Below are 16543 nucleotides of genomic sequence, written 5' to 3' on the forward strand. Positions count from 1 at the left end.
GAGAATAGTAAAGTTACATCTTATTAAACAACCTCCATTCCAGCCTTCCAAGTGAACAAGTGTCAGTTTCTTCCATTGAAGAAAAAGATCTGCATGTTCAACAATTCTGGTTTCTCTAGTACTATCTGCAAGCACATGCCCTCCTATCCTCTACACAAAAGCCTCCGCAGCCTTTGTTTGAAGCTGCCAAGCTTCTATCAAGTTACGATGTTGAGAAAGAAGTTAGCCATCTTGAAAATTCCCCTCTTGTTACCTAGCCATGGCCTCTCTCCTTATCTCTTACTCTCAGTCTTTCAATAGGACTAATTAACAACCTGGCTGCAGCAGTTATAGTTCAGTTGTCCCTACTATACCCAGGGATTAAATGGCTTGCCAGCATCTTGTCAAGTTGGGAGGAAGTGTGATGCTCCTTCCCTAAAAATCTAAAAACTCGTGTTGGCAACAAAGCAATGAACAACTGACATCAATGTCAAAGGCCCTCAGTGCTGCGGGAAAATTGAATCAACTACTCATTGAAGATGCCGACAGAGAAAAGCTGGTTTCACAGATAATAACCCCGAAGCCAGAAAACTGAAAGCTCTTAAGTCCTTGCATTGTAGGTTTTGGATTTAACAGTTTCTCACATAGCTGTTAGTGTGCTCCCAAAGAAGTAGAGCAAAAATTGCTCTGAGTTACCGATTTTTCCCAAGCCAAGTAGGGATGATCGCACACTGGTGAAAAGGTGTGATGTGTTTTGGAGGAGGTTGGAGAAATACACCTAAAATTGTTACATTAGGTACCGTGAGCTACAAATGATCTGAAGTACAGCTAACAACACAGCAAGGGCGACAAATAGGCACGGTAATTACTCTTTGTCCTTTCATTCTTCGTATTTTACACAATATAAACTGGTAGCAATAACCAAAGAAGTTATATTTTGAAGAAGAAAAAAAATTTTTTCATGGCTAAAAGCTGAGCCATTTTTCTGTAAGCAAAGTAGAAAGGTAAGGCTTCCAAACGAGACCCTGTTCAATTCCCAGCGGCCCTCAATTCCAGCACCCCTTGATAGTAAGCCAAAAGAAGAGACTCGGAAATGAGGGCTCACAGATGGACTGCACCCACTGGGAGACTACAGGATGGGTGGGCCACTAGCTACGTACACACCTGCTCTGGGCAGGGAGGAGTACCCACGAGCTGAAGAGAATACTACCCTAGCTAAAGTCTAATTCAGAAAAGCCCACAACCACCGGAAAGGGATAACCCTGGTGGGCGGGTAGTGGATGCGGAAGCGGAAATAGACTACCGGAAGCTGTGATGGTGACGCCTGCTATGGCTGAAGTGCAGTCCGCTGGGGCCGAGTCAGTGGCGGGCTGCCGAGCACGGGCAGTGCACAAGGTGCTGAATCAGGTGGTTCTCCCTGGGGAGGAGCTGGTGCTGCCGGACCACGAGGACGTAGACGGCCTTGGCGGCGCCGGGGAGCAGCCGTTACGTCTGAATGCGGGAGCGCGCCCGAGACTGCGCGTAGTTTGTGGTCCGGGTTTGCGACGCTGCGGGGACCGTCTGCTGGTCACTAAGTGTGGCCGCCTGCGTCACAAGGAGCCCAGCGGAGGCGGCGGCGGAGTTTACTGGGTGGACTCGCAGCAGAAGCGGGTGAGTGGATGTCAGAGCGGTGCTGCAGCTAAAGTGGGCTCCCTGCAAGTGCGATCATAGGTTAAGGCGAGTCTAGAGCCGCGGTGGCATCTAGCTCCCTCTCTGCATCTTCTTTAGAGGAATCCGAATAGGAACACATCCTGAGAAGGGCGAAAGAAGAGAAAGGTTCCAGGAGATCTTGTCTTGAAAAACCCAAAGCCGCGGGGTTGCCGTTTGGTGTCCCAGTTGCAATGAGTCCAAATCACAGGGAGTTAAATTTCCCATAGAATAATTACGAGCTTTCACTTAGGAATAATGTCTAATGGAATGTTTTTCCTTGAATGTAAAGATTCTTGTGCCATCAGACTTATAAAGGATACTGAAAAAGCTTGAAACTTGACCCAGATGAACTGTAGATTAGACGCTACAGAGTTGGACTAATGCGGGCCAGTTTTGTAGTTCCCGCTACCTGGGGAATATGAGTTGGCTGGATTGGTTGAGACCCACCTTGAGCAACCTAGATGAAAGTTGCTGAAGATATTTTATAATAATATCTGTGTCATTTATGATCGTTCTTTTATGCTGTTTTGCAGTATGTACCAGTGAAAGGAGACCACGTGATTGGCATAGTGATCGCTAAATCTGGAGATATATTCAAAGTTGATGTTGGAGGGAGTGAGCCAGCTTCTTTGTCCTACCTGGCATTTGAAGGGGCAACTAAAAGAAACAGACCAAATGTGCAGGTAATGATGGGAGCCTTTGGTTTCAACAATAAGAAAAAAAAAATCCACTCCCCAGAAATTTAACTATCCACAGGGCTACCTGAATTGTCTTCAAAGCATAAGCTATCCCTTCAGTTCTCCAAGATCGTTTTAAAGAGTTTTCTTAGGTGCTGCAGCCCCAGAAGCATTGCTGTGTATCATGTTTGCAACCTTGGTTCTTCTCTGCCAGGTTGAAGAGTTACATTTACTATCCCCCACCTTACCTGTCATGTCGGAATCTACCTCAGGTGGGGAATGGACCCAGTCGAAGGGCCACCAGCACTGTCTACCATCTGTTCATTGTGGCTCTAATCCTTGGAGCTGACAGAAGAGTAATCTTGTTTCTATAGGTTTTCAGGTTGGGCTTTCTGGGTAGTTTAGCCATATCCTTCCTGAACACCTGAGCCAGAAATGTGTGACCTCTCTGCTGCTGTTTGTTCAGCTCTCAAGGGTCTTTAGTCACTCAGACTTATTTGTTCCTTCTCTTATCTTTTGCATGCCAATCCCTTTGTCTCCACGTGTTCAAATAGCTGCTCCCTTTTGACAGGAATGGGCAACAGTCTTATTAACTCATTAAAAAAAGGGCTGTTCAAATCATACAGAATTCACTGGCATTGTACTCCAGGGGTCTTCCCTCATAGTTTGTTACTCCGTGTAACCATATTTAAGCTTCACAGCATCGCTGGGCCATGTTTCCTTCCCTTAGGTCTTTATTAATGGTGCTCCTCTGTTTTGAACTGTATCCTCAGACCATGAGACATCATCTTTGAGGTCCAGGCTGAGTATGACTGTCTATAAGGTCGTCATCACCATCACTTTTCCTGCATATTTACCATAGCACTGGGTTTATTCTTGATCAGGTTCCTAAGTGTATTCATTTCTCATTGCCCTGTGCAAGACCACATGCTCCAGGAAGGCAGAAAGGGTATGATTCCCTCTAGGTTTGGTAATCACCCAAACCAGTGGGGACTTAGAAAAAGTACTTTTAAAGTATGCCTAGGAAAGTTTTTTGCCAACATGTATGTTTTGCCCACTGTGTGATAGCTTTTTGTGGAGGTCAGGAAGGTTGGGTCCCCTGAAACATGGGTTATGACCAGTTAGGAGCTTCTGAGGGTGCTAGAAACCAAACCTAGGTCTTTGCAAGTGCAGTAAGTACTCTTAACCCATCAGCCATCTCTCCAGCTCAGCAGTGGGTATTTTTACTGTTGAATGAAGAGAACAAATTTACTATTTCCTTAGCTTCATTTTAAAAGTTCAGTTTTGTAATATTTTAAAGCAAATTTTCCATGAAGTAGTATCTGAGTTGCCACTGCCCCATTTTCTTTTGCATATGGATGTCAAGAGTTTTTCCTTCCTCTAGACAAATACATAATTTTTTGTTAGTACTGATAGAACATTTTCCAATGATGCGGTTTTTGTCTTACATCTGCACTGACTGGTGCAGTCACCACTAGTTACATGCGGCTGCTGAGCAGCCGACCAGTGGAAGAACTGAAGTTTATATACGTTACGTGCATATACGGTTAGATATAAAGTTAAACTACATGTAAGTTGGACAGTACAATCTTGAAGGTTGTTCTGAGGCCTTGAAATGGCTCCTGGTTGGAGGATTTCATGGTGTGTGTGAAGGGAGGACTGAATTCTAAAGATCATCAGTCCCTTAGCTTGAGAACTGTGGGTCACTGGCATTCCTGCCCATAGAACAGAACCAGCAGCAGCAGCTATCATCCTGAATTACATCCCGTAACGTCTGAATGAAGGGGACTGAACTTTTAATCTTACAGGTTGGAGATCTCATCTATGGCCAGTGTGTGGTTGCTAATAAAGACATGGAACCAGAAATGGTCTGTATTGACAGCTGTGGGCGCGCCAATGGGATGGGCGTGATTGGACAGGACGGTCTGCTCTTCAAAGTGACGTTGGGCTTAATTAGAAAGTAAGTTGTGATGCTTGGTAACTGCCCTGCCTTCTTTAAGGGCCCGTTACCCTTTGAGAATTCCATGATGGTGTTTTGTTGGTTATACTTACTCCCATTCTTCCCTGTAACTCCTCCCAGGTTTCTTCCCCACCTCCTAACTTTGTGTTCCCTTTTTAAAAATAAATAAGCCACTGAGTCTTCTGTGCTGAACGTATATTTGTAAATATGGGGCCTACTACTTTAGTGTGACCCACCTACCATCAGGTGCCATCAGCTATACCTCAAAAGAAAACTGGCTCCCTTCCTCAGAAGCAATCAACTGTCCACAGTTCCTCCGTTAAGGGTAGGGGCTCCTCCAGTAACTATACCTGGTTGAAAAACAATATTTAGGATTTGATTCTTCATTTACAATCTCTTGGTTCTCTTAAGAGTTAAGTCCATATTTTAGGAGGCTATAGAGAAAGCTCCATGGGTAAGAACGCTAGCCACTCTTCCAGAGGATCCAGGCTCAATTTCCAGCAACTATATAGAGGCTCACAACTAGTTCCAGGGGTGCCAGTGCCCACTTCTAGCCTCAGCAGGCACCAAAAACCAAGTGGTTACAGATGTACATGCAGGCAAAAACCCCATAAACATAAAATACTTTTAAAAGGTCATTGTTTTAGCATATATGTAAACTTCCTCAATTAAGTTCTGCTTTCTTAATGTAAATATATCAAATCCAAATGCCATTTGGCTGTATAGTTTGAGTGTTGATATAGTGCTTTTTTGTGTGTGTGTGTGCTTAGGTGTTTATCGTGAACCTAGTACATGCCCTTGAAGGCCAGAAGAGGGCATCAGATACCTAGGAGCTGGAGTTACAGATGGCCAGGAGCTACTATGTAGCTACTGGAAATCAACCTGCCTCCTCTGGAAAAGGATTCAGTGCTCTTAACCACCCCGCCCTCTCTGCAGCCCTTCCAGTGCCTTTTCTAATACGTTACGCTTCAAGTTCACTCTGTTCTGTTTGGTCTTTCTCTCGGAAGGCCAGTTTCTCCTTATAAGTGACACATCCATATGTGAGAACTGGTCTCTCCCTCATTCTAAGATACATAAACACAGATGCAATCTGCCCCTGCACAAAGTTACCAAGTGTCTGTAATAGCAAATGCTGGCAGGGTAGTGTGCTCCTTAAGCTGAAGTAACCATGTACACATGGTCCCTGACATTGTCCTGAAAGACTTTATAGTTTCCACTGTGGCAGATTCTGTTAGGGCATTTAGACCATCACCTACCCAAGCTGTGCTGCTTCTAAAGTCAGAATCACCTTCCTAGGTTTCTCCATGCTATTTTTCCTTCCCATATGGAGATGAAATTTGAGGCACATGAGAAGCATGTTACTCACTGCGCAGCAACCTTGGTGTCAAAGATAATAACTCTAAGTTCTGAATGTAATACCAGGGAGGAACTAACATGGACAGGAGAGTAAAATTTAAAGTATTCTGTTGGCACTGTGGGTGATGATGACGAGCTATGATCCTCAAATCTAGGAATAAGGTGTTCAGAGGGAAGAGGCTTTATACATTCATATGTTATGCAACATTGGAGACATGAGTGTTTTTATAGGAGATAGCCCACCATTGAAGACTCTGGTATGCCAGGAAAGTAGATGTTCTTGGAAGAAAGGGGGCATTGAGCTGGGCATGGTGGCACATTGCTATAGTCCCAGATACTTGGGAAGGCAGGACAGTTCTCAGACATACAAATCTGAGACTTAGTTTAAGTGACCTAGGTAGACTTCATCTCCAAATACAACAGCGCTGGGGGAGGGTGGTGTAAGAAAAGAGGCAGACACATCATGTCTGGCTGTGGGAATGATGCTGAAGGGCTTCGAATAGTCACAGAGAACTACCTAGAGAAGGACTCCACAAAAGGAATCTCCTTTAGGAGAGCCGTAACATACTACTGCTTTATTAAATTTTATTTTCTTTCATCTTTCCTACCAGGCTATTAGCTCCAGACTGTGAAATCGTGCAAGAACTGGGAAAACTCTATCCGTTGGAGATTGTGTTTGGAATGAATGGAAGAATATGGGTCAAGGCTAGAACCGTTCAGCAGACATTAATTTTGGCAAATGTCTTAGAAGCTTGTGAACACATGACAACAGAGCAAAGAAAACAGATCTTTGCCAGACTGGCAGAGAGCTGACATGTACATTTCCTTAGTGGCTATTTTAGCTAAGACTGAGTTTCCTGGGGAAATCTTTTTTTCGGGTGAATTTCTTCTTGACAGATCTTCAGAAGATGCCTATTGTCTTACTAGAATCCAATAAAATATTTTTGTAAGAGTTACTGGTCATCAATCATGTATAGATGAGAAAATTATAAAAAATTTTTATATAATAAACTTTGTTGGTAGTATTTGTCGTTCTATAGTTCAGCTTCTATAATGAGCTGGAGTGCAGCACTAAACTTGTTTTCTGGTTATAATCGTAAGCCTTCTTTGCCAGAGGAAATGGTGAACACATTAAATGGAGCAAAGAACAACCCCGTTGTAATCCCAGAAGCCAGTGGAAGAGCCTCATATTTATGCACTTTCTGTGTGAAAAGTATGTCCCAAGTGTTTTACACAATTACCGAAATGAGAATTCCTGCAGAAAACAGTAACCCTCAAAGATACAGAGGCACCGACTAACATGGCCTAAGGCTTAACCACTGTATGTGTATTTATGTTTTTCAAATTGGAGTCATAAGATAACATGCTCTGTCTCGTTCAAACAGGACAAGTTTCTTTCATGGCTACTATAAAAAACTCGGTAATTACAAATATTTCACTCATAGTATATTTTTTATATATTAGTTTTTTTCCTTATATATAATAGTATGATGATTTCTGATCCAAGTCTGGCTAAGTGTTATTTAACACAGTTCCCACAATCTCAGGTTTTGGATAGAGGAGAGGTTTGGACTAGGGTTGGAGAGGTGATTCTATGCTATCTACGTTATGTTAAAACCGTCATAGGTAAGCATGTAGACTGGCAAGTGATCCGCGCTCAGTGGTCCTCGGTTCACATCTGATCTCAGGATGAGTTCTGTACCCCTGAAGCCTGTGTGGCCCAGTCCCTTAAGGGGCCTCCCCGAGGCCGAGCCTATTTTATAATAAGAGCAATATAAAATTTATCAAGTAGGAATTTAATGGGAAAGGAGAGGTAACTTTTGGTTCTTTTGCGATACAGAAAACATGTGAATTTGTTAGTAGATTAACCAAAGTAACCCAAAACTGGACACAACTGAGACGGTTGTATTTGATGTGAGGAAAAGATTTGTATTTGTGTAATAGAAGGTGGATTAGTATGCTTGTGTGTCAGAACGCAGCATTCTTTTCTGGCTGTTTTATGCTGGATTTATCAGTAATAACGGCGTTTTTTATTAGATCTGGGGTATATATTTGTACAGAGCACTTGGTTTGTCTAAGCTCAAGGCTACACAAATTTACACAGACTAGAAGAGAGGGGCCCTCCGTGACCACAATCAGAAGAACAGGGTGCTCTAAGACACAAGGTGGGGCAGGCCTGGTGGGGCTGAGACAGCAAAGCGGACGTGCAGCGGGGCTGAGCTGGTGAAAATCGGCACATTTACAGGGGACAGAAAAATAATTTTATTCAAGTTAAATGAAAAGCTCGTACAATCATTTAAACATCTCTGAAAGTAGACCTTTCACAAACAGATGTACAAAGCATGAATTAACACCCCAAATGACATATATTTTGGCAATTCCTTAACACAAATTTTTTTTAAAGGTTTTTACTTATTTATTATATGTAAGTACACTGTTGCTGTCTTTAGACACCCTAAGAGGGCATCAGATCTCATTATGGGTGGTTGTGAGCCACCATGTGGTTGCTGGGATCCAAACTCATGACCTTCAGAAGAGCAGTCAGTGCTCTCAACCGCTGAGCCATCTCTCCAGCCCAGACACAAACTTTTTTTTAACCATAATAAGTTTTATCAGGGTACTTCCAGTGAGCCAGGCATTGTGGGTGACATAGCATAAAATGTGGTCCTTGTCCCTAGTGGCTTTCAAAGATCCAAGATAGCATGCAGAGGCAAGTGTGTGTCATTGCCACCCTTTGCCTGGTCCTTTGGTCAAGACACCCCCGGCACTTCACCACTACAGCTGGAATCTTAGGCTGTCCATCATTCCACTGAATTCCGAAGAATGTAGCCTTTTCCTGGAGAAACTCCTTTCTTCAATGCTTCAGGCCAGTTATGAGTTTCAAAGTAAGTAGACAGGATATCGAACACTGTCAGAAGGTAAACGGATGTTGGTGATCATACAGGAGAAGACTAGTGAAGGACTAATGTGGAAAAGGGTGTTGTGGAATGTCGTCACTGAGCTGTCCTCTGAGTCACATGCGGTGGATCATGGGAGGAGAGAGGCAAGGACTCAGCCTGGCCTATTTACAAGGCCTCAGCGTACACTGAACACTTGTGAATGGACAACTGCAATGGAGGAACACAGCACCATGGGAACACAAACAGGGGGCCTGATGTGGGAGGAAAGATGCTCCTGAGCTGGAGTCTACAGAACACAGATACTGGCCAATGAAGGTAGTTGGCAGGGTATTCTAGGCAAAGGGACACTTTCATCCAGGAATGAAAACAAAATGAGGAACACTCCTCAATGGCCAGGATGGCTGCCAGCAAGCACATGCAAGAGAGTTTAGGTGTCACAGGAAATTGAGTCAAGGGCATTACACTTAAAGCAAAGCAGCAGCCCCAGAATAAGCTATCAAGTGGTCTTTGAGTAAACAGAAAACAGAGCCCATCCAAGACAAAGGACTAATAAACGGCCCATAAGGAAAAGCACGCTGGGTTGGGCTGTGAGCAGTACCTTGGTTGATGGCCAGGATTTCTGAATGGTAGTTTTTCTCATTCTGGCGTCTGATCATGTACTCCTGGATTGGCAGGCGGGCTGTCCTGACAGAGTGTTCTCGGGCTTTTTGAAATGTCACCTTCTGTAAATCAAATTTTCTTATTATAAAAATTACACATAATATTTCGTTGTATTCATTGTAATAGACACTGGCAGTTTCGAAAATTCCCACATGTTGCCACTTTTAGTTGGTAGAAACCTGAGAGGACATGATTCAATCTTACACTGTGCCAGAGTGGCTAAGAGGACACAAATGACAGCTCATGCTGGCGAAGGTGTGGAGCAAGGGGATGAATGCTCCTCCATTGCTAGTGGGAGTGCAAACGGGTGCAGCCATTTTGGAAATCAATATGGTGATTCCATGGAAGACTGGTAATTGATCTACCTCAAGACCCAGGTATACCATCCCTGGGCATATACCCAAAAGACACTCCACTGCATCACAGGGAGAGTTACTCAACTACGTTCATAGCAGCTTTATTTATAATAGCTAGAAACTGGAAACAACCTAGGTGTCCCTCAGTTGAAGAATGGATAAGGAAAATGTGGTATGTTTATACAATGGAGTATTACTCAGCTATTAAAAACAATGACATCACGAAATTTGTAGGTAAATGGATGGAAAAGTTCATCCTGAGTGAGGCAATCCAGGCCCAGAAAGACACACATGGTATGTCCTCACTTGTAAGTGGCTATTAGCTGTAAAGTACAGGAAAACGATGCTACAATCCATAGACTCAAAGAAGCTAAGTAATGAGGGCTCAAAGACAGACCAGTGAATCTCACTGAGAAGGGGAAACAGAACAGACATTGCCAGTAGATGGCGGAAGGGACTGAATGGGGTGAAGGGTGGGGATGGGAACAGGAGGGATCGGGTGTGGTGAGGGAGAGAGAACTGGAATCTGGGGGAAGCATCTCTGAGAGGAGCTAGAAACCTAGGGCAATGGAAACTCACAGGATACAAGAGTGACCCTAGCTAAGACTCCTACCAATGGGGGATACTGAGCCTGAACTGACCATCTCCTGGAACCAGGCAAGATTTCCAGTGGAGGGACTGGGACACCAACCCAGTTACACAACCTTCAACCTACAATTTGTCCTGCCTACAAGATGTGGTGGTGTAAAGGTAGCACAGAAATTGTGGGAGTGGCCAATCAATGTCTGGTCCAGGGAAGCCTACCTCTGACACTGGCCAGAGGGTCAGGATCCAGAGGCTGGATAGCACCGAGACTCACAATTGAACCAAACACAAATGGCAAAAAAAGAAAAATAATGAAATGATTTCTAATGATATTCTGCTATACTCATAGATTGACTATCTGAGAGGCTTTATCCAGCAACTGATGGAAACAGACGCAGAGACCTACAGCCCAACATTAGGCAGAGCTTGGAGAATCCCATGTAAAAGGGGAGGAAGGACTCTAGGAGCCAGAGGGGTCAAGGACACCCCACGGAACCCCACATTATCAACATGAGCCCATAGGGGCTCACAGAGACTGAACCCCCAACCAGAGAACATGCATAGGACTGACCTAGGCCCTCTGAACATATATTACATTTGTATAGCTTGATCTTCTTGTGGGGTCCCTAACACTATCAGTAGGATCAAAGGCTGTCTGTAACTCTGTGCCCTGCTTTTAGGACCCTTTAACTTACTAGATTGCTTACCTAGCCTCAATAGGAAAGGAAACTGAGGTCAGAATGTAAAATACATAAAATAAAATTTCACATCTACACAGCACACTCTGCTCATGGACCTCCTGGACTTTACTGCCTCAAGAGGCCATCTGCCTGTCTTGGGAGACAAGTCAGAGGGAAAGCAGTGATCCCGTCTCTGAGTGAAAGCTCTCTCCCCTTCCCAACTACTTATTTCAAAATATCTCAAATCTAAGAAATCTGAGTCATTAAGTGAGTTCTCGTACTGCCACTTCACTTACCAGTTAATATGTTATCAAATTTCTGTGAGCTGTGGCCATTCTGACACTGACCTCACACTGACCCCTCGCTGGAGGACAACAGCGCTTTCCCCTTTAGCACAGCACTGAGTTCACTTCTAAAAATCCTGTAAGGTTATTTAGTACACAACCATGATTGAAGTCTCCCCCAAAGGTCTTTTGTAAAGTTTCCCTCCTATTCCAAAATACAATCAAACCACACTTGACAGTTTCCTGTTTGTAAGAAGGGCTCCTAGAAGCTTGAATGATTCTGACACAGCCTCTCAGGTAGATGGGACCACACACACACACACCTCACTGCATTTTTTTTTTTGTTTTGTTTTGTTTTTTTTGTTTGTTTTTATTCGAGACAGGGTTTCTCTGTGTAGTCCTGGCTGTCCTGGAACTCACTCTGTAGACCAGGCTGGCCTCAAACTCAGAAATCCGCCTGCCTCTGCCTTCCAAGTGCTGGGATTAAAGGCATGCGCCACCACTGCCTGGCTAACATCACTGCATTTAACCGTGTTTTATTTTGTGACGCTCCTTGAAGACAGCACCGCTCGCCTCATTTGGTTTAGTTTCTATTACAGTGGATTTTTTGAGAGTTCTGTTGTCTTGCAGAATGATCCATCCTGGACTTCTTGTTCCCTTGTGATTACATTTGAAATTTTCAAATCCTGAGCAAGAATACTTGACAGGAAAGTGTGTCACAACAGGAGACCCAGTGTGTCGTTGCTCTTGGTGATGCTCAGTGTAATCAAGCTTGGCGATGACGGAAACCAAAATGGCTTCGTTGTAATGGTGCATCCTTGCTCTGGGAATCTTCCAGGGAACGCTCTGAGAGTGTTTGTTTATATAACAGAATATCCTATTATACATATTATAATAGAATACAATTTTTATATAATAGAAGCAGTCAGCTGTTTATGGCTAAATCAGGAGTACCCTGAGAACAACAACAGTGACTTTCTAATCCCTCGTAACAGGCTCCTGCAGGAGACCCTGCCATAAAGGATGACTGTTACGACCCCATGGAACACTTAGACCCACACATTTAATTCTACTAAAACTAAGCACATGTTTAACACTGATGGTAGCTCAGTCTATTTGTTTCACACAAATAGGAGCTAAGTCTGTCATAACTGTACTAAAACTACGTACAATTAAATGATAGGTTGAGCTGCCATCAGTGGTAAACATGAGCTTTGTATATGTGTGACTCACACATGAAATATTTCTGCATCCATTATAAACACATGTAAAACAGACCAACAAACACACCTGAGAAAATGGACCATGATGCTCTGAGGGTTGAGGAGTACAGGGTGGGAAGGACACTACACTTCTTTTTGCAAATGTAAACTATTGTATCATTATTCAACTTAAAACTATGCAATGTACGTTAATTAATGAATGTAATTAATGTAAGCAAAGAAAATTAATATTAATATAATAGAAACAAAGTTTAAAACTTCAAGTACCAGCTTAATTATTCCAATGAAACTCCAATTCAATAAAAGAATCCTGAAGAAGAAGCTGAAAAGACAGTTCAGCAGCTAAGAGCATTTGTTGTTCTTCACAGAGGACCTGGGTTCTATTCCCAGTACCCATAGGTGGTTAACAACCATCTCTAACTCTAACTCCAGAGGCTCTGATGCCCTCTTCTGAGCATGACAGACATACATGTGAGCAAGACAGTCATATATGTAAAGTGTAAAACAAATCTAAAAACGAAGCCTGGACAACCCTACTGAATTGAGGTCTTGGAATACGACTTACACCAGCAAGAAAGCCTACAAGAAGACAACCAATCTCTCACAGAGAACAAAGTGCTGGGAAAAAAAAATGCAGAGCCAAGATCAAGTCATCCTGGCAGAGAGAAGAGGAGAGGCAGCGGAAGAATGTCTGTGTCGGAATCACTGGGCCTGTCTACTGACTTCTGACTCTGCTCCTGTCAGCCAGGTCTGCTGATGAAAAGAGAGATCTCCAGGCAGGAGGGGCACCCTGCGAACAAGCTCTTGTTCCCACTCAGCTTCTGGGTCTTCTGTGGAAATTAACAACAGGGCAAATGTCTCTACTATAAACGGTAGAAAACAGCTGGAAGTTGGTGGTGAACCCCTTTAATCCAGGCACTCAGGAGGCAGAGGTGGGTGGATCTCTGTGAGTTTAAGGCCTGCCTGGTCTACAGAGCAAGTTCCAGGACGGCCAAGACTATCTAAAGAAACCCGGTCTAGAAAACAAACAAGCAAACAAAGGAACGAAACGGGGATGTGTGTGAGGCTAAGAGGTCTGCTTACCTTCTGAATGCACTCATCCACAAGTCCACCAATAACGTACACTGCGCTCTGATCAATGTCTTCAAGGGCTAATGGAAACATGAAAGCCACTGAGATCAAATTTGTTTTACAGTTTCTAAATCCAGAGAAAGCAAAAAAAAGAAAAACAAAGAAATATCAACAATATTAATACAACAAAGACAACACAACTTAAAGCCTGCTGGCAGATCTGAAAAACCACAAGTGCTGTGCCCAAAGGCACTGGGTTAGACCAGAAACAAAACCAGATGTCTGAGAAATGTGAGACGAATCTGAGAGGAGCATGACTGACCTAACACTAGTAAGAGCAGCAGAGGATAGTCTAGGGAGGAGAGAGGGAGGGAGGGAAAGAGAGAGGGAGGGAAGAGGGAGGGAATATATATAAATAAGACACTGACCAAAGCTGGCCAGGAAACCAATTACCAGGGAGCATGCAAAGTCCACCTGAAGAGGGAACTAATCTCTGCAGCACTGGCTACTTGTCCACGAGAGGTCAGCTCATCTCCCAGTACTTCCTCCCTAGTCTCTTAGTGAGAAGAGATAGGGAATAATACACAGGGAATAATGCAACAAAAGAGGAGGGGAGGGACAAAGCTCTGCGCGAACCCACAGGGGAAGGTCAGGGACTCACGGTGTTCGGAGTCAGGAGTCAGGTACACAAGGGTTTCCAGAGGAAACAGGCTAAAGCAGTCTTCTTCTGTCACATCGAGCTGGAAATACAAAGATGATTACCCAGGTAGGATGGGGTTAAAACTGCGTCCTGGCCGGGCAGTGGTGGCACACGCCTTTAATCCCAGCACTTGGGAGGCAGAGGCAGGTGGATTTCTGAATTTGAGGCCAGCCTGGTCTACGGAGTGAGTTCTCTGCTACACAGAGAAACCCTGTCTCGAAAAAACAAAACAACAAAACTGCATCCTGTACAACTCAACTCTGGTGACCAGCAGCCATGTTAGGAAGCTGCAGGTCTGAGGGTTTCTTAAAAAGTGCTTAGTTGAGATAAACAGACAAACAAGCACAGGCATTTAAGCCATAAAAATGAGCCAGAAAGTGGCAGGGGCTCCCAGAGGGACAGGGAGCATACAGTGGGACTACAGGTGAGGGAGTACCAGCATGAGGAGCGGCTTTCCGGTGAAAGCAACACTGGAGCTGGAAGAGGTGAGACTGACACAGGTAAAACCAAAGAGTCAAAGCAAAGGAGATCACCTCAGAACGGCAGAGACTCAGTCCCACACAGCACATTCCTCACACCTCTGGCCTTCATGGCTTCCCCAAGGAAGGCTGCAGTAACTCAGGCCCAGCTACACCGCAGCACAGAGGGGCATTTTTAGTGTCGTCCCTTGGAATCAGACCTGGATTGATTACAAGGTACACTTGCATACCTACTGCTGCCTTTACAAGAGCCTCAGCAAAGAGTGGAGAGTCCCATACTTCTTCCTAAAGGACTCCTTGAAGCCATCTGCTCCTGAAAGCATCCTTTCTCCTCCTCTAACAATCACGTTCCCTACCTCTCCACTATTGTGTTCCGAAAATAGAGTATACAGTTTAGCATGAACTAGACAGGTTATGAAACACGGCTCTAGACAATGGGAATATTAGTTTGCCAATGAAGGGCAAGAATGAGAAAAATGTAATTACAAGAACTAATGAAAGATTCTGAGACCTTTTAGATTGCCAGAGTTCAAAGATACCATTTGTATAGACATTGCAGTTGTCCTCAGCATCCATGGGGACTGGTTTCCAATGGCCCCACAGACACTAAAGTCTAAGCATGTTCACGTCCCTTATAGAAAACACCAGTGTTTACATTTACATCATATGCCCCTGAAGACTTAAAATAATCAATAAATAATCACCTCTAGATTATTATAATGCCTAGTATATATAAATAGTTCTTATGCTGTAGTTTAGTTTCCTCTTGTTTTTGAGACAGGTTTCACAGTGGCTTAGGACTCACTATATAGTTCAGGCCAGCCTCAAACTTGTGACAGTCCTTTTGCCTCAGGCTCCCAAGTGCTGGGATTACAGGCATGAGCTACCACACCCCGCTATACTGTACTGCAGAGGGAATAAATGACAAGAAACAAAGTGTCTATGAGTTCACTACAGGTGCAATTTGTTTTCAAAATATGTATTTATTATGTAGACAGTGTTCTGCCTGCATGTACACCTGCACACCAGAAGAGGGCACCTGATCTCATTACAGATGGTTGTGAGCCACTGTGTGGTTGCTGGGAATCGAACTTAGGACCTCTGGAGGAGCAGTCAGTCCTCTTAACCTCGGAGTCATCTCTGCAGCCCCTCAAAATATTTTTTTTAAAAACTATGGTTAAGCCACTGGAGAGACAGCTCTGTGGTAAAGACACTTGCTCCAAAGCCTGACTTGTCTTCTCCCAGGACCCATGTAGTGGAGAGAGAGACCCAGCTCTCATTGTCCTCTGACCTCCGTGTTTATGACATGTTTCTCTCTCTCTCTCTCTCTCTCTCTCTCTCTCTCTCTCTCCCCCTCCCCCCCCCTCTCTCTCCCTCTCTCTCTCTCACTAGATAAGTGCGGTAAGAATGCAGCTAAATGTACGGACGTGGAAGCCATAAGTGGAGAGCACACCAAAGAATGAAAAAGTAAAACCTTTTTGTAAGCACACTTAGATAACTTCAGGAACATGCTAGAGGACTCTTACCAAGTAAGCAGAAAATCCATCATTCATCCTCAGACATTCCTCATAGAGGGGGCTGTCAGTTGAGAATCCAGTAAGGCAAATCCAAAAGGGCCTGCTGGCTTTTTTGTTTGAGCCATACAACCTTCGAATCTGTCCCGCCAACCGACTTAGTTCCTGGAAAGCAAGAGGACAACTGAGCCTGTGGCGGGGAAGCACGCCAGCCCTAGCAGCGGTCACAGCCTGGGTGCTGCTCCACGGGACTCTCATGGACTAGCCTGGCTGCTTCCATTCAGGAGTGAGCATGTGCAGAAGCACTATGCTCCATGACATAACACAGACAGTGTTCGAGACACCAGTCTGGAAATGCTCCTAAGTGAAAAAAATGAGAGTTCCTCCTCCCCCTGACTCTGCCTGTCTCCTCCCCCTGACTCTGCCTGTC

At 44.2% G+C, this 16543-nt stretch overlaps 2 protein-coding genes across 3 annotated transcripts in view; one reads left to right on the forward strand and one right to left on the reverse strand.

The window, feature by feature from the left end:
* Positions 1 to 1289: 1289 nt before the first annotated feature.
* Positions 1290 to 6617, forward strand: Exosc3 (exosome component 3). The gene is made up of 4 exons (XM_028770260.1): positions 1290 to 1629; positions 2202 to 2351; positions 4154 to 4305; positions 6273 to 6617. The coding sequence occupies exons 1-4, from the start codon at positions 1294 to 1296 to the stop codon at positions 6472 to 6474; spliced, it is 840 nt and encodes a 279-aa protein (XP_028626093.1). The 5' UTR covers positions 1290 to 1293; the 3' UTR covers positions 6475 to 6617.
* Positions 6618 to 8170: 1553 nt separating this feature from the next.
* Positions 8171 to 16543, reverse strand: part of Trmt10b (tRNA methyltransferase 10B) — a 21629-nt gene continuing 13256 nt past the window's right edge. For both annotated transcript variants that reach the window (XM_028770293.1, XM_028770294.1), the window contains exons 5-9: positions 16126 to 16278; positions 14082 to 14160; positions 13433 to 13500; positions 9160 to 9283; positions 8171 to 8569 (exon numbers count right to left, since the gene is read on the reverse strand). In XM_028770293.1, the coding sequence (XP_028626126.1) occupies positions 8463 to 8569; positions 9160 to 9283; positions 13433 to 13500; positions 14082 to 14160; positions 16126 to 16278 (531 nt within the window). In that variant the 3' untranslated portion in view covers positions 8171 to 8462. The remainder of the gene's footprint in view (positions 8570 to 9159; positions 9284 to 13432; positions 13501 to 14081; positions 14161 to 16125; positions 16279 to 16543) is intronic.

The sequence above is a fragment of the Grammomys surdaster genome, unplaced genomic scaffold, assembly GCF_004785775.1.
Source record: "Grammomys surdaster isolate TR1022 unplaced genomic scaffold, NIH_TR_1.0 199, whole genome shotgun sequence".
NCBI lineage: Eukaryota > Metazoa > Chordata > Mammalia > Rodentia > Muridae > Grammomys > Grammomys surdaster.